The sequence below is a fragment of the Rhinolophus ferrumequinum genome, chromosome 19, assembly GCF_004115265.2.
Source record: "Rhinolophus ferrumequinum isolate MPI-CBG mRhiFer1 chromosome 19, mRhiFer1_v1.p, whole genome shotgun sequence".
Classification (NCBI taxonomy): domain Eukaryota; kingdom Metazoa; phylum Chordata; class Mammalia; order Chiroptera; family Rhinolophidae; genus Rhinolophus; species Rhinolophus ferrumequinum.
Window position 1 is genome coordinate 26,854,848 of NC_046302.1, and position 27,960 is coordinate 26,882,807.

Here is a 27,960-nt window from a genome sequence, read left to right on the forward strand (position 1 = left end):
GTGTCAACTTCACTAGGCCATGGTATTCAGATATTTGGTCAAACACATGTCTAAATGTCACCGTGAATGTATTTTTTTTAAATATGAGATTAATATTTAAATCAGTAGACTTTGAGTAAAGCAGATTGTCCTCCCTAGTGTAGGTGGGCCCCATCTAATCAGTTGAAGGCCTTAAACAAAATAAAAAAAGATAAGGTGCCCAGAAGAGGACTGCTTTTGGACCCAAGCTGCAACATCAACTTTTCTCTGGATCTCCAGCCTGCCACTCTCCCCTACAGATTTTGGACTTCCAACCTCAACACTTCTGAGCCAATTCCTTAAAATAAATTTCTCTATCTACATACCCATCCTACTGGCTCTGCTTCTTTGGAGAACTCCAATACAGTAACACACCACAATTTTGAAAAACGAGGTAAGAGATGGTAATTCTGGGGAGAGGCTTAGAAAATCTGCGCAAAGAACATGATTTAATCTGCTCAATCCCAGGCCATGCAGATACCTTATGAACTTGTCTGCTCTTTAATTATCTGGGCCCCTGTTGAATTTGTGTTCTCATCGCTGCCCAGCGACTTCTTTCATCCCCACACCCTCATTTTCCTCCTTTTCCTAGATCCATTTAAGTTCATTTAAATTCAAATATATATGTACCTCCCCAATATGTTATAGAATTGTTTGTAAGATTTCATAAAGAGCAAGTATTGGGAAACTCATGAAATTACTAACAAAAGCTTTTTTGGGGGAGTAGGGGGAGGAGAATCAGGTGAAGGAAATGGACATTACAAGAGGAAAGATATGAAGTCTTCTGGATCTTTGGTTGCAATTTCTGCACTCTACTGTTAGAAAGCTTTTTACACTCATGATCTGCTTCCCTCAGGTCTAGAATGGACTCCTATTCTATGGGAATTTTGAGAATCACATTCCTAAGAGGTTCCAGGGGGCTCTCAGAGCAATCCGTAAGTCCTAGACTCTCAAGCACTGGATTTCCTATTCCTGAGATTACCTGGGAGAAATGAAGACCAAGCGGGACCAGCAACTGGAGGCAGAGACGGTTTCCTGGGATCAGACTCCGTATGTCATAACGAGGCTTGGAAAGGTTTCCGAGGGGCCTTTCCAAGTAAGGGGAACTGGGTATATGTTAGACCAGCCAAATGTAGCTTCTGCATTAAAGACCTTCATTGACAACCTAAGAAAGAAGGAAATATAAAAGATGTCCATTAATTGTAGTCAAAACACAGTTTTGGAGTTAGATTTCAGCCATGCCTCAATGATTGTCCGTGAGATTCCTAGCGAGGCTCTGTCCTTATGCTGAAATTAGGGTTGGAAACAGACTTCAGCAGTCCTCAGAACCTTTGCTTCCAATTTCCTCACTTTGAATGTGAGCTGCCTGTCCCAACACATAGAATGCAGCCAGGTGTCTCTGTTACATAGCTCAGCTCACGAAAACGGATGTGCATAATAAATACCTTTACTTTTCTGTAACTGTAATTATTATTTTGGGTCTCCATCCACGTAGGTGGGAGAAATTTAATTGCAGTCAAGTCAGGATTGGCTTGACTTGGAAGCCAATCAGGAAGACTAATTGCACCTTTAGTCATCTACCTGAGCTTAACAGCCCAAGGTCCTGGGAGGGCCCCATCTGATCCGATGCCATCTATCCTCACAGCACCCTCCGAAACATCCGTCTCTCTGTCTGCTCCTTGGTTGTTATTCCATCCATTCTGCTATGGACACATTCGTATCCCTCTCCACATGGCTTTGCAGGCTGGGAGGCTTTCTCTGATACTTCTGCTCCACTCTTGGCCTCACAGGAGTTACTCTCCTCCTCCCAAGACTCTTCTGTAGAGTATTGTTTCCTAGCTCTAGCCAGGAAATAGGCCTGTTTGGGTTTGGATCCCACAAACTGTCTTGGGGATCTCAGGGAGCAAGTAGGGAATTGGTCCACAGTTACTACAGCTTTTAACTTCCATCCCATCCTTAGATGGTGGGAATGCCTTGCTTGTCCTCATGAAACAGCCTTCCATGTCCTTTGTCTATGCTACATGTCTTTTCATATCCTTTCTATTAGTATAGAATGGGGCAAAGGCCAGCATTGAGTAGGGAAAGAAATACCGTGGACAACAATACTTTTCAAAAAAGTTAACCTGCATCTCAAACAGTAAGTTGAGAGTGAAACTGTGGTACCTGAGTTAGAGAGTGGGTTGTCTATAAAGAGAAATTATTCCAAGAAAAGAAGAAAAAAGTGAGACAGAATTGAGAGATGGATTGTGACATTAGTTCATTAGAAAACCAGTAACCAATCCTAGCGTTTTTACCCTAAGTCCCACCTGAGTTTGCTTGATGGAAAATTTTAGGAGTGACATATGTTGCTATTTTGCTACCGTAATCTGGATATCAAATATGCACATTATTCTAGCACATGAATGGATTTTGTAACTCAATAAATTTTGGTTAAATGAATGAACGATAAAAAGCTGTGGATACAACTAGGCACATGAAAGCCACACAGGGCTAGATGAGTAGGAGGAACTTCACACATGTTTACTGTTTGAAAGATTGAAATTCAAAATTCATTTGATATTTTCTTCTCCTCAAGTGACATTAAATAGTGTACGTATACATTAGAGAACTTATTAATAGGTCTAAGCCATTCAGCTATTGAATGCTGACACAGCAAAAAACAAAAGAAAGCAAACAAATAAAAAAACCCAAGCAACCAACCAATAAACTCTGCAGAGCTGTGCTAAGGATACCGGACTTTAACTCCTTGATTACTACAGCAACAAGCTGAAGAGCAAGATGGATCATTGAGACCAAAGGCTATCAGTTATGATGTTTGCCTTTTAGAAAGTAAACACAACTCTGAATTTCATAGTTTGCACCCTTTAACTGGAAGTGACAACATGGATTCATGGTATCTACCTTGGTTTCTGTTCTCTGCCTCGCTCCTCGTGGTTTCCAGCTTGGTAAGGAAACAATCTATGGAAAACAATTAGAAAAATTGGGGGCAGTTGACAATGATTGTTAAAGAACAAATTGTTCACTTTTTGTTTTTTATGAATTTTGAAGTGTTAATGAAATGAGCATTTCTTTTTGGCGAGAAGGGGCAGGACGAGTAGAGGGAGTGAGAAAAAGCCCCGACAGAGAGAGTCAGAGACATTGACATAAAGTTATGTTTTTCTTCTGGTTTCATTGTTGTGTAACAAGTTTTCTTTTGATAAGATGGGAAATGTGAAATTTGAAAATTATTCCATTTTTAGTGCTGAATGAAATCATATTGCTGCTACGGTAATGCGAGACACGAATGGAGTGAATGATGACAGTTACAGGCATAGCAAATATTTAAAAAGTTTTGTGGTATGAGATTTCTCTTCTGACTCTTCATCAGTTTAGACCAATCCTTCTAGAGTGACAGGTAGTTTGTACCACAAATCAACCTAAGGTTACTAATGAGGTTTCAGATGCCTGGGAGAAAACCTTTAGTTGTGATTTTAAAGTAACTGTTCTTATATGAAGCTGATATTCTGTGACCAGGAACTAGAGCATTGAGAACAAGAGACATAGTTTGATAACATTAAAACTGTAATTATAAAAACATACTTGATAATTTTTTTAGTAGGTGCTTTGGCAGTCCTCTGTGACTATGTGCCTACCTGGGGCTGAAGGATGGGACAACCATGGCACTTGTTGTTATCCAAAAAGATATCAATCATCCAACCAGCTCATTCCCACCACTTTGCCAAATGTTCCAAATGATTCTATTTATATATGTAAGCTGTATTTACATAAAATTGTACTTTAAATGTGTGGAACATTTTATTATCGGTTAAAAAGTGCTTTCCCATGACATCATAAGCCCTCACAATACCCATGCATCTTACAGATGGTCTGAGTATTTGGAAGGTGGACTGACTTGCTATTAGATGGTGGAATCAGGAATATAACCCAGATCTATTGACTATCAGTCCCATGGGCTTTTTACTAGACTAAACTAAGAAATTTCTCAGGTTTACTTAATTTTTTTTACTGAACATGTAGTTTATGTAGTCTGGGTTCCTTTTGTTTTTTTTTTTTTTTAATCAGAAAGTATACTCATTGCGTTTTTTTTCTGAAACATTTGGTATGGTGTTTGAAGGCAGAGTCTTGAGAGAAATATGAACATTAACCATGATTAGTGAGGTCTTCAATAAAATTTTTAAAAATGATTGTTATAAAGTATAATAATATTTCAACACTTGAAATAAATTATTAGGTTTTCAAACATTGCTCCATGAATCCTTTAGAAAATCATGTTTAAAGTGAACACTTATTGAGGGCCAGAGTCTTATATTTGGCTTTTTCAATCTGTGAAGTTGTTTTTTTGTTTCTTTCACCTTCAAATCCATATAACTGGTAGTTTCATTTTTTATATAAAATGAGAAGACCCTTTAGTTTAAAAAGTTATCTTAGTCTCCACTATAACTGTCTTGGATATATGTTAGCAAGTTATCCATATTAATGGAACTCCCCCCCCTTACACACACAAATGGATAGATATAAATGGGAACCAAGGAGACCATTTATATCGTAATAATATTTTCTTTTATGTGTTTGTTTCCCAGCCAACTCCAGAAAATTTTGGTGAGTCTATTTTGAGATTTACTCTAAGTTATAGTAAAAGAAAGTTATGTGGATAAGAGAAAAACATACAGAAAAACTTAAGACACATTTAATGCTAAGTATATGCATAATTGCATTGAACTTTGATACTTTGATACTTTGATACTTTGATACTGGCTTCTTTTGATTTATTGAGGAACGTTTTATTCCTGTGTCAGGGTTTCACATACGCAGCAGAAACATAGATGGTGGTATAGTAAAGGCCAAACATGGTGGCTAACATATGGACATCCCATATTATTTTTGCTATTTTGTGTCAAATCAGATAAACCTGATGTCCATGTTATTCACTTGCTCACTTAGACATTTGACCATATTATCCACCACTTTGCAACTTAAAAGAGAAATTAACATTTAAATTAGGAATTTTGCTCGAGAGTTCCAAGATATGCTACCAGTAAAGGATATACATACCATGTTTCTTCGAAAATAAGACCTACCCCCAAAATAAGCCCCAATTAAGATCTCAGCCAGATGGAGGCATTTAGTACGTTATGACGATGTTCCAGAAGAAGATGACATGACAGTATTTGAATAAATGTAGATTGTTGTGCATGAAAAAAATAAGACATCCCCTGAAAATAAGCCCTAATGGAACAAAAATTAATATAAAACCCGGTCTTATTTTTGGGGAAACACGGGTATATGGGTAGATTGGGCTGGTTTGACCAATTTAAACATTTGTTTTCTGTTTAATCTCTTCACCTAGCCTACTCTCCAAATTCAGCTTAATTGATCACACATGGAGTGATCAATTTCTTATTCTTGAAGTCATTTGGCATTCAAGGGACATGAATAGGTCAGGAGCACATATGTAAAAGCCCCATAGCCTCAAGTCTGGCTCATGAGAAGTTCTTGATCAATCAAATCAGTCAATGAATCAATCAACAAATCAATCAATCAATGTATATGTATTGAATCAGAACCTAGTTGTCACTTATTGAGGCAAAAGAACTTTGCTTACTTCTAATTTGGTAATTGATAAAGATTAACTTCTTTCATAAACATAATGTTCAATGTGTTTTTCTTTGTTATTTTAAAGATGTAGATGGTGGGCTTGACCAGGATATATTTGATATCAATGAAGGTTTGTAGATATATTTTTTACATTATTTATTAAGTGGGGAGTTTGAATCCAATTTGCTAACATGAATTTTTATCTTTCCTTTTAGATTTGGGAATGGATCTTTTTGAGGGAGACATCAGACTTGATCGGGTGAGTTGAAATAATGCAAGGATGAATCTTCTATTAATTACTGCAAGCTAAAATACAGAAAGTCTAAGAATGGTTGGTTGGCATGGGCTAAGTTATGCCCAACTATCTTTAAGGACACAGAGTCATAGTGACACATTTATTCAATGAATACATTGTACTGTAAGGGACTCACATAATACTGTCATCCTCCATCACTCAGACTTCTGTGTGGTTAAAGCCACATCACTCACAATAGATGCATTGGTCTTATTGATCTTTTTTATTTTAATTATTGGAAAAATAGGATGTTTTCATTTTTAAATAAAAACCTCACTAGTCAATCTGGTTGAAGCAAAGTTAAACTGAATTCGTAAATGTCTTCAATGAATCAGGTCTTTTACCATAAGCGATAGATTTTGTGACTTCTACCCTGACAGTTAAAAATAGTGTTGTTAAGAAAAGGTCTTCCCAAACCTACTCATAAAGAATACTGATTCTTCACTAGCCATCATGGCACACAGATGACGCAGAGGTACCTTACATGTAGTTTAATTTTGCTGCATTAATTGATTTCAAGTTTTTTTCAAAATGTGTCAGAAATCCACACAAAAACCAGAAAGTTGATATTTTGACTATTTTGTGCATTAAATAATAACAATTTGAGCTACTTTGTATATAAATGACATTATTTTTATGTATAAAAATCTCCTATTGTTATTCATTATTGAAAAACACAAAAATATAGAAAAATGTACATCTGCTTTCCTAAACTTCCTTTCTGGAAGTTTCCATCTGCAGTCTGCGTGGAAATATTCATTTGGATATATCCAACCGTCGCGACAAAGCGTTAAGGGAGCTTAAACGTTCGCTATCATAAGCACCTACTGACATCACTCACATCCCCTCTGCAAACCTCAACTCAAGAACTAGAGCTGCAGGGTCTGAGGTTTAGTCCTGGGCCTGCTCTTCTATCTGAACTCTCTTCTTCTGGATCTTATCTTTTGCCAGGGCTTTAGGTGTCATCTCTCTGCTGATGTCTCCAAACATATAACTCCAGTCCATCCTTTTGCTGAGATCCAGACTGGTCTATCCAGATGCTAATTTGTCACTTCCATTTGAATGTCTACAACAAGAGACCTCAAATCTAAGGTGTCCTATGAACTCTGCTCTTCCATACAAATTGTTCCTCCCCAGTCGTTCCTTATAGTAAAGTCTTCACCACTCCCTCACCCCGGGCCAATGAAGAAGTAAAAAGTAGTCACTTTTTCTTCTTCTCTTTTCTTCACTTTGCCATCCAGTCCATCAGCAAGTTTTGTCATTTCTATCTCCAGCATAAACTTCAAATCAATGTTTGTCTCCTCCACTAGATATTAGCTACAGGAAGGTAAAAACCTGAGTAGTTTTCTTATCAGAGAATCCCTATTCTCTACAACAGTGTTCATTTTGTTGACTGGATGAATAGAGTAACGAAATATTGTTAGTTCTTTATTATAAAAGCTACAAATCCTTTAAAATTGTTTGAAAACTTTGGCCTAGCTCATGTGTGACTTTTTCTGATATTGTGAGATCAAGATTATTGAGGTTTTGCTATCATTTCTTTCTTGTATATTTTCAATCTCTTATATAGGAGACTAGTTTATAAATCTACCAATATGTATAGTTCAATTTTCCAATAATCATTCTTTACATGGTTTTGCATGATTCCTTCTCCAACTCTATCAACATAAGTAATGATAGAAGTTAGTGATTTCCTCCCAGAAACTCTGTTTTAATACAATAAAAGTAGAGGTACACATGTACGTGCACATGTGTGTACACACACAGGCAATTTCTGTAGGTTGGCTAGACAGCTTTACACTTGATTTATTTCTATGATCGCTTCATAAAGTGTTTGCTTGATTTATTTAATTACCCCTTTTCACATTTATTTTTGACAGATGCAAGATAGAAATTCCATCATTGAAGAAAAATATAGATGGCCACATACCATTCCATATGTTCTAGAAGATAGCTTGGGTTAGTATATACCTTGGAGTACCCATAACTAATGTGTGTTCCTGACAGAACATGATTACAGTATGTCCAAGGGTAGGCTTGTATGGTGTTTAAGGGTTTTGTTTGTTTGTTTATTGCTTTGTGTGGCTATATACAGTTACTTAAAAAAATAAGCAAAGTGAACAATGAAAAGAACCTAAGTGATATTGTCTGAAATATTTGCTGAATTTTGACCAATAAAGGAGTTAATTCAACCAACATTTATGGAGCGCCTACTCTGTGCTGGATTATTTATTCCGTTCTAGGGACATAAAGATTAGGGAGTGAGTCTTTCTTTTAAAGCAATGGTTTCCCATAGGTTCAAATTTTACATATGAGTAAAAACAAAACAACCCAACAAACTAAACTTTAGGGATTGGCGTTGCTTTACCAACATTTTATTTTGCCAAGTCAGGAGCTTAAACAACAAAAGAACCCACTGTCTTTTATCACCACCTTTTCATAAAATAAATGATGTTTTAATACTAAAAAGTCAGAAGCATGTAATCCAAAACTAAGGACAGCTTTTCTATACAATTAATCTAATTGTGATGAGAAACTCTAAACATGGTCCTTGTTTTATTTCTGGACTAGAGAAAATAGCATCACTGACCAGCATCAGTTTCGGAACTGTTGTTTGGGAAACTTTTCCTGAAAGATCATACATTTCAGTGGAGATTCAGATAAGCCAAAAGCTAACTATAATAGAATGGAATAAACATTATGATTAATGGTATATTCAAAGTGCTATGGGAGCACATTGGAGGGGCATTTAACTCTGCTTAGATATAAAGGCATAAGCCTTAGGGAGCAGGTGGCACTACACAGCAGGGCTGCCATGGAGGTTGTACAAGTTGTACACCATACATAGGTGCCAGGGAAGTGGGACACATGGGACCGAAATCAAGTTTTCACCCTGTTTATTAAGAGACATCCATTTCTTGGCATGAAATGCTATTCACCCACCTGCCAAGGCAACACTTGCAGCACTTTCCCAGATGAGGTGCCTCTTCTAATGTGCAAAACGGCACCATGTGGTCTCATGTGGTGTCTGATAGCAAAGGAACGGTGCTCCATGCAAATGGATCACTGTGTGCGAAGCCATGCGGAAGGGAGAAAACCCTTAGCTGGAATGTAGATTGGAAGTGGGGAAATAATGAGGTTGAATAGGTAGGCTGGATCCAGATTGGGAAGGACTTGAGTCTTTCTCATGATAAAGAACTTGGTGTGTTTACTGATGGAAATGTAGAGCTACAAAAAGTTTTAATGTGGAAGGAAGAAGATTGTTATCACTTTGGTTGTAGTATAGAAGATGCATCATTAGTAGGGCAAAAAGAAAGTAGGAATATCAGCCAGGAGACTTTGGAAGACATTCAGGGAAGGACAGAAGAGTTTTTGAACCAAGACTCTCAGTAAGGATAGACAAGAACGGATAAATCTAAGAGAGATTTGGTGATTGACAGCAAGAGGTCGAGAAGAAGGTGAATCTAGGTAAAGGAATGCTGGTGACCAGGAGTCAGTCTGAGGCAACTGGGTATTGCCTTTAATAAAAATAAAGACTATGTCTTGAAGTGGGTGGGATAGAGAGGTATGGTGGAAATTAGTCTTTGGAATGCAGAATTTGAAATGCGTGAAGCTCACTGTGGTAGAAATGTCATATAAAGTGTTGGTGGATAGCCTGGTCCTTCCAGATAGAGAAATATTTGGGAGTTACTAGGATGTAGGGAATGGTTAAAGCTGTGGGTACGTATGATCATCTTTCACAGTGCCTGCGTGTAACAGGTACTCCACAGATAATGGATCGCATTTAATGATCCAAGAAGATTGTACTGAGTGAGAAGGTGGCCAAGAATGGAACTTAGCCTGGGAGAGCAACTGTTGGGAATTGGGAGAGATGGAGAATCTGAAAAAAGTCGAGAAGGGAAGGTTGGCCAGAAACACAGATAGGAGTAGGGTTGAAAAAGCCAAGGCAAGAGTAGTTAACAGGGTTAGAAGTTCAAAAAGCCATGTAATGTGAGAAGAGAAAGATGTTCATTGACTTTAGAAATTGAGGGGGAGTCTGATAGATTTTAAATATATTTCTGGTTTAAATTTTTTTGACTACAAACTTAAAAATACTTTTGTGTTTAAAAGAAACATATATATTATATATAATACATATGTATTATATCTAATACATATATATATATAATATAACACACACACACACACACACACACACACACATATATATATATATATATGAACATGAAGGATACCAAAAAAAGGATACACATTTTAAGAAAGCGAAAAACTGTATTAAAATTGTAATAGCAGTATATACTATAACAAAAGATGAACATAAATCACATTTGACGTCTGCAATTACAAGAGGTGCTCAAAGTGGTGACCATTAGTGTCCAGACACTTCTGATTATGGCGAAATCCTGCTTGAACAACGTTGACCAAAGTGTCCACTTATATACATTTTTTTGGCATCCCTGGTATGTATATATATGTGTATATATATATATATATATATATATATATATATATATATATATAAACACACACACATACACACACACACATAGATATAGATATAGATAGATATATAGATATAGATATAGATAGATATATAAATATCTGTCTATATATAATATATACACATATATACATATGATCATGAACTGCATAATGATGTCAATGATGGAGTGCATACACAATGGTGGTCCCATAAAATTATGATGGAACTGAAAAATTCCTATCACCTGGTGATGTTGTTGCTGTCTAATTGTACTCGATGCATTACTCACATGTTTGTGGTGCTATATGGTATATATAGGCCACAAGCCTGCGAGCATCTTACTGTATAGAACAACAAAGATTAAATCAAACACAAGAGAAAATGATGCAATCAGGAGACATGATAAACACGAGATGTTTGAGGCCACTACCAGAGTAACACGGCATACTGTTTTACAGCAGAAATTTTTTCTAAGTAGAAAGAGTACACTCTAAAATAATAATAAAAAATATAGTATAGTGAGTCTATAAACCAATCACAGTCATTTATTATCATTATCAAGTATCACGTACTGTAAATAGTTGTGTGTGCTGTACTTTTATACGACTGGGAGGGGAGGTTTGTTTACACCAGCATCACCACAAGTCGTGAGTAATGCGTTGCGCTACAGATTAGACAGCAGGGTCACTAGGCGCTAGGCATTTCTCAGCTCCATGATAGTTTTATGGGACTGCCATCGTATGTGTGGTCCACCATTGACCGAAAGGTTATTATTGGGTGCATGACTGTCATCGTTTTCAAATGTCTGTGTAAAGGTCATGTAAAGGGGAGAACGGAAATGAATACTTGATACACGCTCATTTTACTTGGAACTTCACCTCTACTTTCTGTTCTTTTCCTCACAATATCTCTGCAAAGTTGATTTTGTTTCTCCACGTAAATAACGATAACACCAAAGCTCCGAAGGTGAATTAAATTGGCAAAGGTTACACATCAAAGTAAGTGGTGCGGATGGGGGAGAACTTTGGGTGTGTCTAGCTTCAAAGTTCAAGTGCTTTCCACTCTGCACTAGTGTCTCCCACCTCCCCACAGCCACCATCCTTCACTTCATCAGGACCTGACCCCATTTGTGATGGTCTCTCCACTTGCATCTGGTACAGTTCATTCCCTCTGAACATTTTTTCCTCCATGTCTTTTGTTGCTTTCATGCCTCTGCCTTCTTTGAGTTCCATGTCTATCTAACCTCAGCATCATTCTTAACTCCAAAGCCATGGTTCTTAACTCTGTTTAGGGCCCTGAACTCACTTGTGAATCTTATGAACACTCTCCCCTGAAAATGGACTTTGCAGGTATAGATAGATATAGATACTTTGCATACTGTTTCAGCATATTCATGGACGCTCCAATCTCAAGGTCCTCAGATTAAAATCTCCACTGCAAGGTTTTAAATACATATTGTAACTTTTCAGATGAAGTGTACTACGGTGTTTGTTCATTTTGTTTTCCTGTAATCCAATGCCCTCTGAGGTAATGCACCTCTAATGGCTCCAGAGAAAGAGATATGGCACAAAATAAGGACTCTGAAGAATAATCAAATAGGTATATATGATACAGCAGTTCCTGGAATAATGCAGTTTTGTTCAATGTTGTTTTGTTATAACATTGATGAGGTGCTATAAGAACTTAACTCTTGTTTATATCAATTAGCCGATGGTAAAATTGGTTTCATCATACACAAAATACTTGCCCTGACACCAAATATAACATAGAATATACACAAATATACACAGAACCAACTGACAATGTTAAAGTGAAGACTTATTGTCCTTAATTGGTACTGAATAGTAAATATTATTAAGATAAAACATTAAATATTCATGAGGAACTAGCTCATGATGAACAATGTAATGCATAGACTGTTTTCATGGTGAATTGGTCAATGTTGATTATTTTAAAAAGCATATTTTTATTTGTTTCCTTCCTTCAGAAATGAATGCTAAGGGAGTGATTCTGAATGCATTTGAACGCTATCGCCTAAAAACCTGCATTGACTTCAAGCCTTGGAATGGGGAAGCTAACTACATATCCGTGTTCAAGGGCAGTGGGTAAGATGAAGAGTTTGTCTTCTAAAGGTGCGAATGAGCACTGTTGGTCTGGGGCATTGTATCACAGCAATTGCCCTTGGCTCTGACCTTGAAAGGGAGCAGGGGCTTCCTTCGCTGTTTGTTGGAGAATAAAAGACAGCTAGATCTAGTTTCTGTAGGCATAAAACAATATTTTCCTACATACAAGCAGACTACAAATTTCTTTAGATAAGGAAGGTGGGATTGATGCTACCCATTCTGCAATTTTGTGAACTTCAACTCATTTGTAGTTTACATACTCCTTATGTCCCCCTTCAAGTAAAACACGTGTGTGTGCGTATGTGTGTGTATTTAAATTTATTTTTACCGAATGACTCTTGCTACTCGAGTTAAGGTGACAGTGTGGTCTGGAGCTCAGCAATTCTGAGTGGTTGCTGTACCTATAACATCTTTATTAATGGTCATCAGCATAGCAAGGACCATCAGAAAGACTTGGAAACTTCTAGGAAAACTCATGACGAGGCTGACTTGGGGATGGCTTGCTCCTATGTTATATTTGGTGTCAGGGCAAGTTCTCCAAAGACAATCTTGTCTGGAAGGTTTTTCATACCTCACCGTGGTTATGAGAGAAATGCACTCTGTCCAGATCTTTCCATTGTGAAGGATCTAAGTGGATAACTAAGTGGATTAATCATTGGGGATTTTGCCCTGAGCCCTCAACCGGTATTATTATAACACCCTCTCTTCTTTCTCCTGTAAAGCTGCTGGTCGTCAGTGGGAAATCAGCATGTTGGGAGGCAAGAACTCTCCATTGGGGCAAACTGTGACAGAATAGCAACGATTCAACACGAGTTTCTCCATGCGCTGGGATTCTGGCACGAGCAGTCGCGTTCTGACCGGGATGATTATGTCAGGATAATCTGGGACAGAATTCAGTCAGGTATATTTCTCTTGTTTCCTTATGTTTTTAGTTAGTTAAAGACTGAGTTTCTAAGCATTATACCCTCTCCTGCCATGTGTGCCCACTGTTAATCAAGGAAAAATTTTGATGTTTTGATGTCTCTTTTCATTTAGCTTTAACTCAACGCGAAGTGGCTGAAGGTTGTTGGGGCAGACTCTCCGTGAACCCTCATGCATTTGAGCTGGATGTGACCTTAGAAATGAGTGTTTTCTAAAGCATCTTTCATGGAGTGCTGCCCCATAATATGCTCACGGGTGTTGTGTGGAAAGGAATGGGTGGTCAAATGAGTTTGGGAAATTCTAGGTTAAAAGAAATTGAATTTACACTTAGTCTTTGTTAGAGTAACGTGAGTTGTAAATCTCCAAGAGAGAGCCTTTCCCAAAGTGACCTGATCGTGGTTGTTTTGTGTTTTCTTTTTGTGGACTATCTGGGTTTATCTTTCCCTGGAGCACACATTGGGAAACACTACAGTAGTTGGACAGTCTGAACTTCTTGTGACTTTGTGCTCCAACTCAGAAAGGTCTTAATACCACATCCAACTAGGCCTCGTGTTTTCCACATTTTTTTCCACAGTGACACTTAGCGTTCCAGGTGTCCTGCCTCCATAGGGTATGGTGGAGAGAACAGCATTGCTGTCATGGGAAGCTCTGTGAAGACTGCTCTGTACTCAGGCTCCCTGGCATCACAATTTCAACATCACAGCTTGCTCCTTACCACCCCACCCCCAGTGTCTAGGGACCTCAACTGGGGTGAGGCACAGCCGCAAACTAAAAGATTTCTAAAGCAAGAGAAGTATTTAGCTTTACTTCCTACTCTCATTCTTTAGAATTCCCAAAATCTTATTTTTGGTTGAAACCTCTGCCTAGATTTGATACCACATCTATATGCTTTGGAGATCAGATCTATCTCAACGAGTTCACCAAATCATCCAATTTCAAGTAGCAATCAGTTGCCTGTTACTAAGACGCTAAGCAGCCTCATATCTTCTCTAAATGTATTCATTTTAAATACATCTACTCATATTCCAGGAACCACGAAACCCCTGACTATGTCAATCCTTTCTAATGTCTCCACATTATCATTCTCAGGTCTCATCCCACCATAGCTCCCAAGGTCCTCTTACTTTCATCTCCATCTTCTGTAGACGCACCCACCCTGCCATCATCGTTTGCCAATGACCTTGACTGTTTCAGCAACAAACACTTTTTAGAATTCTCCTTTCCATGAACAGTTCTTAGAACCTGAGGCCAAATGCTAATGTCCAAATTTGGGCTGTAATGAAAACTTAGATACGTTCTGCATGACGGCTGGTTTCATAATTCGAAGCTTGAATATTATATTTTAAGACAGGAATAGATGAAACAACCGCTGAACTCCTGTAGATCAATTGCAAAGGTTGCACTATGTTTATTGCAGTCTCCATTTCTAAATTAACAGTATTTGGAGTAAAAATAGTTGAATTTTGTGAACGTCAAGTGATTACATTTTTTTTTTTTTTTATAATTTATCATCTAGGCAAAGAGCACAATTTTAACACCTATGATGACCAAGTCTCGGACTCTTTGAATGTCCCCTATGATTACACTTCAGTCATGCATTACAGTAAAACGGCCTTCCAAAATGGAACAGAGCCAACAATTGTAACTAGAATCTCAGACTTCATGGATGTCATCGGCCAACGGATGGATTTCAGTGACTACGATCTCTTAAAGTTGAATCGACTGTATAACTGCTGTATGTGACAGGTTTTTTGAAATGACTTCTGTTTCTCTCTGCTACATAGGGAAAAATTTTGCTGAGCATTGCTGAGTGTTCTGAAATTATAGAAGCTTGATATTCATAATAAAATTAAAATAGCACCCAGATCCTAATCTACAACTTGGAAGCAGCATTTTTCTTCTCACATGGCCTAGCTTTCAGATCTAACAATAAATTGGGTCTTACAAGGAACATGCCCCACACAGGTTTTTGAAGCTGTTACTAATTCAAATGTGGACCAACTTGATATTCAAAATTCTTTCAGTCAAAATGAGGTGTACATTTGTAATATAAATGCGATCAAATAGTCTAGGTGGTGGCTTACTCCTCTGAATAACTAGAGCGTGTAGACTCAGGTTCGTATAATTATATAATTTAATAAAAAAGACTTGGGGCAGGCAGCTTATTCAGATCTACAGAGTTGACCGATGTCTTGGTTCTGCAGATAGCAAGAGATTTCCAAGCCACCGCCATCACCCAGAAGCATTTAATGCCAACGTGGTATTCTGGGTACTTCTTAGAAAATCTCAGTTTTTATTACTTATGTTATCATGTTGTCTGAGTGTCAATAATTGTTCTATGTCTTTGTAGCCTCTTCCTTGAGTTTTATGGACTCGTGCGATTTTGAACAAGAGAATGTGTGTGGTCTGATTCAAAGTTCAGGGGATAACGCTGACTGGAGGCGGCTGTCACAGGTGCCCAGGGGGCCCGACAGCGACCACTCCAACATGGGCCAGTGCAAAGGTAACAAGAGGGAGACACTTCTAGATTTCACTTACACTCGGTAGTTCTAGCCTTTCTCTTTGCTGTAAAAGCCTGGGATTTTATCTCCAATTTCTATCAGATTTATTCATGATAACCCTTAGGTGGCTACTAAGGAATGGATTCTGTGCCTTATATGGCTATGGTAAATTTCTTTGCTTTTCCTCTCTGAGTTTGCTTTTCTTCCTATGAGTTGGAGAGGGGCTCCATGAAGCCTCTACCTTTTCCATTATAATTTTGTTTGCATTAATAGACATGTATTTGGTTACCAGAGCCACGTTTTTATTTATTTGCTCATTTCTGGCAGCAAATATGTAAACCTAGGCTTCAGAATCCAGGGCCATTGGGCCATTGCTTGACAGCTCAGATGGTCTAAGCAGGGAGTAAGGTCTCTAATAGTGAAGAGGTGCTTTTCCTTTTCTTTTTTGTGTGGGGGTGGGGGCGGGGAGGAGCATGAGAGGATAGGACAGATGTGTAAGGGTACAAACTTGCAACAAGTAGTAAATAAGCTCTAGAGATTTAATGTACAGCATAATGAATATAGACAGCAGTATTGTATTATAATCATCAAACTTGCTAAGAGACAAGAACTTAATTATTCCAACTACTAAAAAGAAACAATGATTATATAATGTGATAGAGGTGCTAGTTTTCGCTACAATGGCAATCATATTGCAGTCTGTAAATGTATCAAATTAGCATGTTGTGCACCTTAAATCTACACATTGTGTATGTCAAACACATTTCAATAAAAATATTTTTCGTTTTTAAATGCAGATTTGGATACTGGGTAGTGGTCCTACATAGGACAGAAAGAGGGAAGAAAAAAGGAGGGAGGGGAAAAAGAGAGAGAGAGACTAGATCAAGTAGGTGGCACTTTTTCCATTTTTGAAAACTAACATCTATAGTAAGAAAAAGGTGGCCTGATGTTGTCTTCCATAAACTGCATGCTCCTAGAACCATATTTAAGTGCCCATACAGACATATTTAAGTGCACAACACAGAGCTTTGCATACAAAGAGAAGTAAGTGGAACTGTAGTGTACCCATGACAGCTTTCCTATAACCAGTATCTGCTTTCTCTCCATTTTGCTTTTGTCCTCTTAACAGGTTCTGGTTTCTTCATGCATTTCGACAGTAGTTCTGTAAATGTGGGGGACACAGCAGTGCTAGAAAGTAGAACGCTGTACCCGAAAAGAGGATTTCAGTGCTTGCAATTTTATTTATATAACAGTGGAAGTATAAATGACCAACTGAACATCTACGTCAGGGAGTATTCTGCAGACAATGTGAATGGTACTTTAACCCTCGTGAAAGAAATAAAAGGTACAATATCCACATTCTTCCTCTTTTGGTTCAGAGCGAGGCAGTCTTAACTGTTTCACGCAACAACTTACAACAGGGTAGGGGCTCTGGGCTCGTTACTTTCCAACTTGGAACTTGAACCCCCTTGTTTTATGCTGTAGTAAGGAAGCTATTAATAAAATGAGGGTCCTCTGTGTGCTCTAATACATGACACTCATTTAAGAAGCTGTAGATCAGTCTCTGGCACTGAGAAGGTCAGTTCTTGGCAAGTAATAAAAATGCAATGCAAACTTGCATAGGAAAAATGGGAACAGTTACTGGCTCAATGCGACTAAATTGTGGAATAAAGGAGGACCTGGCCTCAGAAGGGACTGCACCTTCCCTGGATGGGCTGTGTCCTCTCAGATGGGCTTTGTCCATCAGACTGGTGCTTTGGCTGTTTCACTTCCCAGCTTACATCTTACCAAACGTGCCATCAGACTGCAAAGGGAGCTCTTCCTCTAATTTCTAGCTGAAACATAAGTCCCAGTGAAGGGTTCCAATTTTTATGACTTGGGTTAAATGTAACTTCTGGAACAGTTCCTGAGTGGAGAGAGAGCAATGCTATGATCGAGAGCCTACCTTCATTTCTGTCATGGGTCAGAGAGGTGGGTCATGTTGACCACCGGAGATGGTTAAGAAGGTTCCCTGAGGACGAGGGGCTGTGAGCTGGCAACTATGTTGCTGTCTGCTCCACATACTGACCTCTTGGTTTGAATTAATTGAGTAAAACCTAACCTACTGTAAAATCGATCTACATTATGCTACATGTCATGCCATTTCCACAGTCCCCCATTTAACTATGAGAAACAATCTGAAAAACGATGATACTTTCCTTTGTAAATACCTCCAGTGAGGTTCTTAATCTGTTTATATATGCACATACATATATGTGTGAGTGTATAATATATACACATCACATACTATACATATCCCTTATATGTAATTATATAATGTAATATAATAATACAATGTAGTACAATATAATACAATATAATATAAATAAAATACAGTATAGATATAGATATTCCTTTCCAATAGCAATCTGTAGCATTATCCCTGATAGACAATATCACAAAAGGTACTTAAGAAACTTGCTTGGGCGACCGGGTGGCTCAGTTGGTTGGAGCGCAGTGCTCATAACACCAACGTTGCCGGTTCGATTCCCTCATGGGCCTGTGGTCAACTGGATTGAAAAAAACAAAAAAATCAAAAAAAACCCTGCGACTTGATGTGCAGCTGGTGGGTCCTGGAAGAACACACTGTTCTCCAATATAAAAAAAAAAAAAGAAAGAAACTTGCTTAAATCAGGATTTAAGCTGATAATACTGATAATGAAAGCCCTCATGAAAGGCTTTTGTTCAATCTAGAGTCCATCCATGGACAGTAGCATTTTCTGTAATTTAGGTATTTCTACCTTATTTTCAAGCAATTGTGGTTTGCATTAAGTGCCAATATATTTAAATTTTAAATCATTGTATTAACTGCCACTTTCACATGAATTCCTGCGCTCTTCTCCACCTGGGGATTCTTAAAAAATTTAAATGTACTGCTTCTTATTTGGGTATGTGACATAGGAAGATAAGACAGAATGGTATAGCATGTGCCGCTAGCTAGGGGTCAGGGAAAATAGTGGAGAGGGAAGTGCAGGTTGGGGAGAAAGGAAGTGGTACTAAATTTTAGATCATATTGATAATACTGAATCACTGCTAAGGAGTCACGATCTAAGGAGTACAATTGTAGGATGGAATATTGTAGGATGTAGGCTTTCTAGGGATTGGTGGATTTTGTTTAATACTGCCAAAATGTGGATTGAAAATCTTGCATGTGAAAGAAGTATTTCAATTAAAGTATAAATATATTAAAGGAGGTTTTGGCTGAGTATCACAGGATTCTTGGGTACAATGTAGAACACTGGGCTTGGTTGACCGTTTAGCTAACATACAGCTAACTTAGCATGAAAGGTCACTCGTAAATAGGGCATGGAGTACTCATGAGGTGCTGTCTGCTCACCCATCTCTGGGAAACGGTGAGCTATCTGAGAAACAACTAGATAAACAGCCAAATATTCCAGAGAGGCGTCCAACCCCACAGAAATACCTTGAAGTAAATCAACATGGGCTGGAGGAATGAGACACATGGCACATTCAGTAGCTCTAGGATGATCATTTATCCATGAAGGTTAGAACTCTCATGTTATTTTGCACGTGATTCATAGTCCTTTGTTTTATTTGAAATAATAATGTCTCTTTTGCAGATATACCTATTGGGAGCTGGGAACTTTACTACGTAACACTGAAAGTAACCAACAAATTCAGAGTGGTGTTTGGAGGGGTCAGAGGCGGTGGTACATCACTGGGTGGCCTGTCTATTGATGACATCAATCTTTCGGAAACACGGTGCCCTCATCATATATGGCGTATAAGGAATTTCACACAGTTCATTGGCAGTCCAAATGGAACTCTGTATAGCCCTCCATTTTATTCTTCTAAAGGTTATGCCTTTCAGATTTTCTTGAATCTATCCCATTTGACTAATGCAGGAATATATTTCCACTTGATCTCTGGAGCCAATGATGATCAATTACAGTGGCCATGTCCTTGGCAACAAGCCACGATGACACTCTTGGATCAAAATCCTGACATTCGACAGCGTATGTCCAACCAGCGGAGTGTAACTACAGACCCATTTATGACCACCGGTTTGTGACTCATTTTCTTTATTGCTAATACACGATCATTGTTCTTGGAGGGACGGATGATTTGGGGATGAGAGACTGCACAGTTAAGTATCTAGAGATTTTTGAGCCCCAAATCTTAGGGACGGAAGATATTTTGCAGAAGGACTTCAGCAGTTGTGGAGAGTTTCCCAGGCAGGAAACTGTCAGGAATGCCAGCCAGGATGCTGAAAAATAGAGAAGATATTGATTGTATTCCAGGGAATTGATGACCATACCTGAATTTCCAGTTTTGTGCCAGGAGTGTTGGTTTTAAAATCTGACATGCCTGGGTTCAAATCCAAGGCTTGCTTCTCTTTAGCTAAACAACAGACTTTGAGCAAATAATCTCTTGGAGTCCTAGTGTCCTCATCAGTAAAACTGGGGCAGTAATAATAACCTCACTGGTTGATTAGGAGAATCACTACAGATCAAGCATGAAAGCTTGGGGAAAGGCCTGGTATGGAGAGGACCTCAGCTATTGCGTTCTCCTATTCCATGCTACACTGATCTTGCCACTGGCATTGTCAAAACCAAGTTAGCTCTTGTAATGGCAGATGGTTTTTGATCAGAAGGAAGACATTGAGCCAGCACTCTGTAGTGTTGGGAAGGGTTGGGAATGGATTATAACTTTTTATTAAAGAGTTCTGCTAATTATTATATATTATTCTGCTAATTATTATAATTATTGCTAATGGTGACATAATCCTGCATCGTCCAGTCTCAGAAAGGAGCAGCACCCAGAAAGCAATGATCACATCTAATTTTAATAATCCTTTGCCCTCTGGAAACCCAATAAAGGGAAAACAATGGAATTATGGCAAGGTGAATATTATTGCCAAATCTGAATTCTATATATGAAAAAAATGGTCCTACGTGACATAGTAAAAAAAAAAAAACTGGTAGGAAAAAAGATAGTATTCATGAAAAGGGTTGTAGGTACTTGATGTTCAGAATTTCTTTACTTTTTTTTTTTCCCCAAAATTTTCCTTCCTGAATGACATTGGGTGGGTCATCACCTTATTCTGAAGCAGTGCTTCTCTCTGTCTTCTACTTTTGAAGGACTTTGCTCTGTTAGGTGAATAATTCAGTTAACAAGATAAATTGTTCTATGCTAATATTAAAAACTCTCTCAGCAACATATTGATTTAACTCAGTTAAAACAACTATCTGTACCTCAGAAGGCCTCCAAGGAATGATTCTAATGGGCAGGGGTGTTTCTATACCATCTAGGAAACTTTTGGTACCTCTCCACTCATACTCCAGAATATGGGCCTCCCTGCCCGGCCATCTTGTTTCCTTTAGGACATTATCAATGCACAAGCTCTAGAGACTTGCCAGGTCACCACCACAGGTCAACAGTATCATTTAATTATTGTGAGCTCCATCCTAATTGTGTTTCCCATTGCCTATTCTTTCCTACGACCAAAAGCTATGACGATGCTAAACATGATCCATTAATATAAATTGCTTTTTCAGAGAATGGAAACTATTTTTGGGACAATCCTTCCAAAGTGGGAGAAGTGGCTTTTTTCCCTAACGGGACTCAGTTTAGAAGAGGTCGAGGCTATGGAACCAGTGCCTTTATAACCCATGCAAGGCTGAAAAGCAGAGATTTTATAAAAGGAGATGATGTTTATATCCTGCTGACAGTGGAAGGTATGTCAATAAAAATAGTTTTATATAAGCTACTTTGTTATTGTTGTAGCCACTGATTATTTACTGTGTTCTTATGGTTCCATTTTTAGGTGTATTAGAGATGTGGGAGGAAATGGGCCTGAGTGGGATTTTTTTTGCTGGTATGAATCATTAACAATATGAAAATAATTTAAATGGAAACAGTGAGGTTCCAAGATAAAGAATTTAATTACCACTACATGGAGTAATAGTGGAAAACTTCAAGCTGGAAAATTTCTTTAGAAATAAGTTAAAGTATAGCCATTATACCTTAGAATTATAGACTAGAGTTTCAGAAATAAAAATATCACACAAGCACATGAAATTAAACTGAAAATTGATTGTCTTTATTGTCTCTTTCATCAAACACACACACACACACACACACACACACACACACACACACACACATCTCTTGGCAGTAATAACAACTTACTTTCTTTTAAAGTTTCTTAGCCATGGCAGCCAAAAAATACATTTTCCAGGAATACTGGTGGTTTCCATGTTTTATGTGGTAGGATTTTAACTCATTTACTATTAAAGACCCATTCGTATCTCAATAAATTAGAATCTTGTTTGTGATGAACAGTGGTGCAATTAAAACCCACGAAATTTTGATTTCAATGTCAATTAGAGTAAATCTAAATGATAGTTCTTAGAAAAATTATTCAGGAAAGCTTTTGTCAAGGGAGAAAACAATTGATGTAGCAGAGAAAAAGTCACATATTCATCGATTCTGTTTGACCTTCTTTGGATAAGAAGCAACAGAAAACACTGCAAAGAACAGAACCCTGGATGTCAGGGGCCTGGTGTCTGGTGTCAAATATCCACCTACTACTCCACCAAGCAAGGGACTCATAACTTTGGGTGAGCCCCTGAGCTGCCTTGCAATCTGCACTTTAGTTTTCTTGCTTCCCCCTTGAGGATTGGTAACGTTAAAAAAAAAAGAAAAATAATAATAATAATAAATGGAGACACTTTAAAATGCAATTGGAACTGCCATTTCAGAAGAATTGTCTTGTGGGTCTTATTCATCAATCCTTTGGAATGTTAAAACGGGACAAAATAACCTTTAGACTGGGCCTAAAGCAACCTTGCGTCCAAAGAACTAGTTGTAGAGATAACGAGAATGCAGGTATTATGACTACTGGACTGAAAAGTAAAAACTTTCTTAGAACTAACATCACTATGTTATGTTATCTGCACAATAGAAATGCCTTCCTTCTATTGATAGAATTTCCCCCCCTACCCTTTCTCATAAATTCCCCTTGCCTTTGGCTCCTATTTGGAACATTATTTGGGCTTCTTCCTGAATCCATGCTTCCCCAATAGCTATTCTTTTGATCTCAAGAGCTTGTGGCCTCTTACTTTGAAAGAAAGGTTTTTTGCTTTTAGGTTAACAGCAACAAAAGCTTGGGCCCCTTAGAATTCAGGCAAGCCCAGGCCCAGGCAAGCACATGGTTTTGTTGTAACCCCACAGGCTGACCCAGCTTCCCTCTACATCTAGATTTCAAGCTATTAATATTTATTATTTCATTGCCTCTAAATGTTGCTGGACTATGCTTCAAGATTACCTGAATTTATTATGCTAAGTGAAATAAGTCAGACAGAGAAAGATAAATATCATATGATTTCACTTATATGTGGAATCTAAAAAATACAACAAACAAATAAAACAGGAACAAACCTGTGACACAGAGAACAGACTGACGGTTGCCAGATAGGAGGGGGCTTACGGGGATGGGTTAACAAGGTGAAGAGATTAAGAATTACAAATTGGCAGTTACAAAATATTCATGGGAATATTGTCAATAATATTGAGGTAACTGTATATGGTGTGAGATGAGTGTTAGACTTATTGGGGTGATCACTTCGTACTCAGGTATATAAATGTCTAATCACTATGTTGTACACCTGAGACTAATATAATATTGTATGTCAACTGTAATTGAAAAATTAAAATTAAAAGAAAAGGAAAGTTTACCTGAATTTTTCACAAACCCGAAACCCGAGCATTTTGAAATTCAAAGATCAAATACTTGTTAAAGCAAACAGTGATTTCCACCCATGTTCTACCCGTCGTCCTTAGACATATCCCACCTTAATTCTACACAACTGCTGCCAACTCCAACTGCTGCCAAACCCAACGGCAGTGACGTTTGCACAAACTTCAAATGTGAGAATGATGGCATCTGCACTGTCCAAGATGGCAAAGCTGAGTGCAGGTAAGGGGTCACTTGGATGAGACCTCCGCATTCTTTTATTTGAAATTTTATCATTCCCACAATGTAGGATTACATACTGATATTTCACAGAAGTGAAATCAGTTCATTCTCATCTCAAAAGCATTTTAATTTATTTTTTGTTCTTCATGTGGGATTTTGGATAGCTATAAGGACAATACAATTATTTATGAAAAAATAGCACATTATATTCAAATTGCCTGAAAAAGTCCTCATGAGTTACATATCTTAATTAAGTCCTCACAATAGTCTGATGTGGTTGAGTGTAACTGTCCCCCTGTTTTAGATGGAGATACTTAAGTTCTGAGAAGAGCTTGGCTAAGGTGCTGTGACCGGGACCCTAAGAACTAAAGTCTCTCCATTCCTTACACTACCTTCCTTTCCCACCTTGGAGCTGCTGGTTTGGGTACCAGATGTCAATGATCTGAATGTTAACCCGCACCTTGAAGGGTGAAGATTTTCAGATTTAAATATGAGCTCCTAACTCCGAGTCACATTCTGAATGTGTAGGTGTCCGTCGGGGGAAGACTGGTGGTACATGGGAGAAAAGTGTGAAAAGAGAGGTTCAACTCGAGATACCATTGTCATTGCCGCATCTTCCACTGCGGCTGTGTTTGCTGTCATGCTGATAGTCACCCTTGTCAGCGTCTATTGTACCCGGAAGAGATATCGGGCAAAGACAAGTTCAAATATGGCAGATATGACTCTGGAAAATGTAAGTTGAGTCTGACACTTGGTTATTCAAAACCTATTGATGAAATCATGTGAAGAATTCAGATTTTAAAAATATACTTAACAAAAATCATTGTTCTCTTCATTCCCTATGGTGGGGACAACTGCTTGAAGACGACAAGTTCCTGTTACTTTTCACTGTAAATCAATGGTTCTTAAATGGGGGTCCATGGAGGCTTTACAGGAGAAGTTCATTATCCTCCTACAATTGTATCCAGATTTTGTGTGTGGTTGTATGTTTTTTTCTGGGGTGAGGGCCTGTGACCTTCTTGAAAAGCAAAACTGATTTTGCCTATAAGTTCCAACCTTCCTCGTAAGGGGAGAGGTGACCTGTATGTATTTTTCTTCTAAAAGTCTTTGGGTGATGGTTGAGCTCGGTCTTGTAAAAAGGGGGTGCAAGCATATTTGGGCCTTTTTCATTGAGGAAGTTTCCAACTAATTCTGGCTTCGTGTTCAGTAACTAACTCTAAGGCAAGATTTTTCAAATAGAGGATTTAAAGTCTTGCCTCAGAAGGTTTGTAAAATGGCAATAGACTCTTGAAAGTACCATGTCTTAGATGGGGTTCCTGGGTAGCCGACTTGGACAGGGATACTGGCATGCAGGAGGTTTACCGGGAAGTGCTCTTGGGAACAGCTGTACTGGAGTGAGGGAAGCTAGACTGGGCACAGGGCGAGGCTGGACTTGGATGTGATTGCAGCTGAGGCCTCAGCCCAAACTACTGCAATCTCAGGAGCTGGGATGGCCCCTTAGATGTGCCCTGAATGGAGTCAAGTGGGTACTCCCCACATCAACAGCCATTGCACTGGGGCTGCCCTCAAGAGGGAGCAGAAAATTGAGCAAGTGCATTTTGGGAGGAGGGCACATCCTGTATGAGAGCCTTCACTTTGAAGGGCAGGACTAAGCAATGGGTCCCAACATCTACTATGTACCCCAATAAGAGAGAGCATAAAGTTTCGTATGTAGATTCATGTCTAACTCACAACATAGCACAAAGAAAATGGCATAATATCTGAACATTGCTAAAAAGGGAAGCTTTAAAAGTTTTCCAGTTCTGTTTCATTCACAATAGGGTCTCTGAAAATTACTGGTAAAACTAAAGAAAGACATGCCCAATTAGAATATCTCTGAAAATAAAAATATTAACAATTAGCTATAGCAAGAGTATACCTTCTTAAGCAAAATGATTATTCAAGACGTACTGTATATTAAGGTTATAATTTTTTTGAAGTGGACAGCACAGTACTGAGATACTAAAATTGTTTGCAAAGTTAGTCAAAAGATGGACAATGATAATGAGCAGAAAGCAAATAGTTTTATTCTCATACACTGCTGTCATATTTCCTCAACATCAGGAAGATGTTTAAAGCTAATCACAAGGCAATGGATCTGTTACCTCACAAGCTTGCTAGAAAAGTACTTAAAATGTATACAGGTTGCTTTGTTTTTAGACAGCTATTTGCAGCTTATTTTATGCCTCATAATAAAAGGAACAGATCTGCCAATACAGGACCCAGTAGGTCGACCTGATGGAAGCTGTGCCTGCAGGCACGGTCTCCTGGGCCAGGACTGATGAATCTGAGTGTTGGATTGGGGAAGATGGAGGAATGTTTAGGGAGGAGAGGATCAATTATTTGGGTGAATGCAATTGCCAGGATATTCCTCTGGAAATATTATAAGAGCTGACTAAAGTAAAACTCGGAAGGAATTAAAGAAAATGATAAAACAAGGGGAGAAAGAAGCTAGTTAAGTCACGAGAGGAGGAAACTATTAAGGTATCAGGGACATGGTAGGCCATTAAGTGGACACACACACACACACACACACACACACACACACCATAATATTACAGCAGAACTGTTTTGCCTCTGGGTCATTTAAACAACCCCAAGAGCAGGGGATCAACTTACATTCTCCCTAGTCTAGGCATTTCTACAGTTGGCTCTCTGATAACAGAATCTCCAGGTCTAGTTTAGATCTGAAATCAGTGTGACCTTCTTTCTGAGGCTGAAGAGTACGCTTACCCGAATGTTCAGCATCTGAATCACAGGAGTCCAACAGTCCACTGCGTCTTCCTGGAGACGGGCCGGAGCTGCCTGCCAGTTGGGAGGGATGCCAGGCGACTGCCGATGGCATTTCATTTAAAAAATTAGACCGTTTCATTGTAATTCATATAAATGGCAGTTTTTAAATTTAGAAATTAAGTCATCAATTGTTCTTTCCCCTTTTAGCAGCATGCATTTTGAAGATTAACTCAACAATACTGCCAGCAAATGAAATTGAAAAGGATTCTTCATCATGGATTTCACCTAAAATGTATTCCAGTCACCTCATTCTCCTATAAATGGTCTTCTCTGCAAATAGCTGGATATACTATAGTAAATCATTATTTTGGTAAAAGTCCAATTGGTGAAATGTTATTTGTGTGGCTTTTTTTTTTTTTTTTTTTTTTTTTTTTTTTTTACCAGAGGGGAAGCAAAAACAGACAAACAAACAAATGAAGGGGAAGCAATTTAGGCTCCTCCAGAAGTATGTTGTCTATAAAAGGAGTGCAACACCTAGAGGTAGCTTTCCAAATTACCCTTTATTTGGAGGCTAAGGGTAGTGACCTCACAGGTGATTTCCTAGAAGCCCATTGGAAGCATCCAGTGGCCATGATCTTGCACGTGCAACTTCACCATTTCCACGCTGTCCTGTCCCAATGGAGGGAAGGTCAGCAGGATATCTCCCTTTCTCTCTGGGGACATGTGCCCCTCCCTCCAAAACGGGCTACTGTCTTGTTTCCTTACATAAATCTTTTGGAATATGAACTTGGTTTAGAATTTGTCTGAACCCACAACTACGACCAACAAGAAAACTTTAAACTTCTAGAACAGTGGTTCTCAAAGTTTTAGGTCTTGGGGACCTTTACACTCTTAAAAATTATTCAGTGCCCAAAGAGCTTTGCTTATGAACATGACATTTATCAATACTTATCTTACTAGAAATTCAAACCAGAAAAATTTATAACTGTGCCTTTATTAATCATTAAAAATAATGTCCATTCATGTTAGCATAAATAATACTTTTCAATGAAAAACAAACTATATTTCCAAGCAAAAGAAAATTCAGCAAAAGGAGAAATGTTGTTTTACACATTTTTGCAAATTTTGAATGTCTAGCTTAATATAAAATAGTTGAATTCTCATATGTATGTCTGCAGTCTGTTGTGATATATTATTTTAGATGAAGGATATGAAAAAAATCTAACCTCATACAGATACGTAGATGAAAAAGGAAGATACATTTGAATAGC

The 27,960-nt window shown here is 38.3% G+C and overlaps 1 protein-coding gene across 2 annotated transcripts; it reads left to right on the forward strand.

Moving 5' to 3' along the window:
- The first annotated feature begins 2,885 nt into the window (after window positions 1–2,885).
- Window positions 2,886–27,960, forward strand: MEP1B (meprin A subunit beta). 2 transcript variants are annotated; one of them, XM_033135555.1, is made up of 15 exons: window positions 2,886–2,963; window positions 4,599–4,617; window positions 5,699–5,743; window positions 5,829–5,872; window positions 7,789–7,867; window positions 12,379–12,496; window positions 13,237–13,415; window positions 14,952–15,170; window positions 15,786–15,938; window positions 17,066–17,281; window positions 19,557–20,000; window positions 21,495–21,674; window positions 23,782–23,917; window positions 24,446–24,650; window positions 26,900–27,960. In XM_033135555.1, the coding sequence occupies exons 1-15, from the start codon at window positions 2,901–2,903 to the stop codon at window positions 26,909–26,911; spliced, it is 2,112 nt and encodes a 703-aa protein (XP_032991446.1). In that variant the 5' UTR covers window positions 2,886–2,900; the 3' UTR covers window positions 26,912–27,960. The 2 variants fall into 2 exon arrangements, with proteins under 2 accessions (XP_032991446.1, XP_032991445.1); XM_033135554.1 differs by having other exon boundaries at window positions 26,897–27,955.

Excerpts from the sequence above, each read along its gene's own strand:
- MEP1B (XM_033135554.1), top strand. The coding sequence starts at position 2,901 with ATGGATTCATGGTATCTACCTTGGTTTCTGTTCTCTGCCTCGCTCCTC. Across the intron at positions 5,873-7,788 it reads GAGACATCAGACTTGATCGG|ATGCAAGATAGAAATTCCAT; the intron begins GTGAGTTGAAAT and ends TATTTTTGACAG. Across the intron at positions 15,171-15,785 it reads GAATCGACTGTATAACTGCT|CCTCTTCCTTGAGTTTTATG; the intron begins GTATGTGACAGG and ends ATGTCTTTGTAG.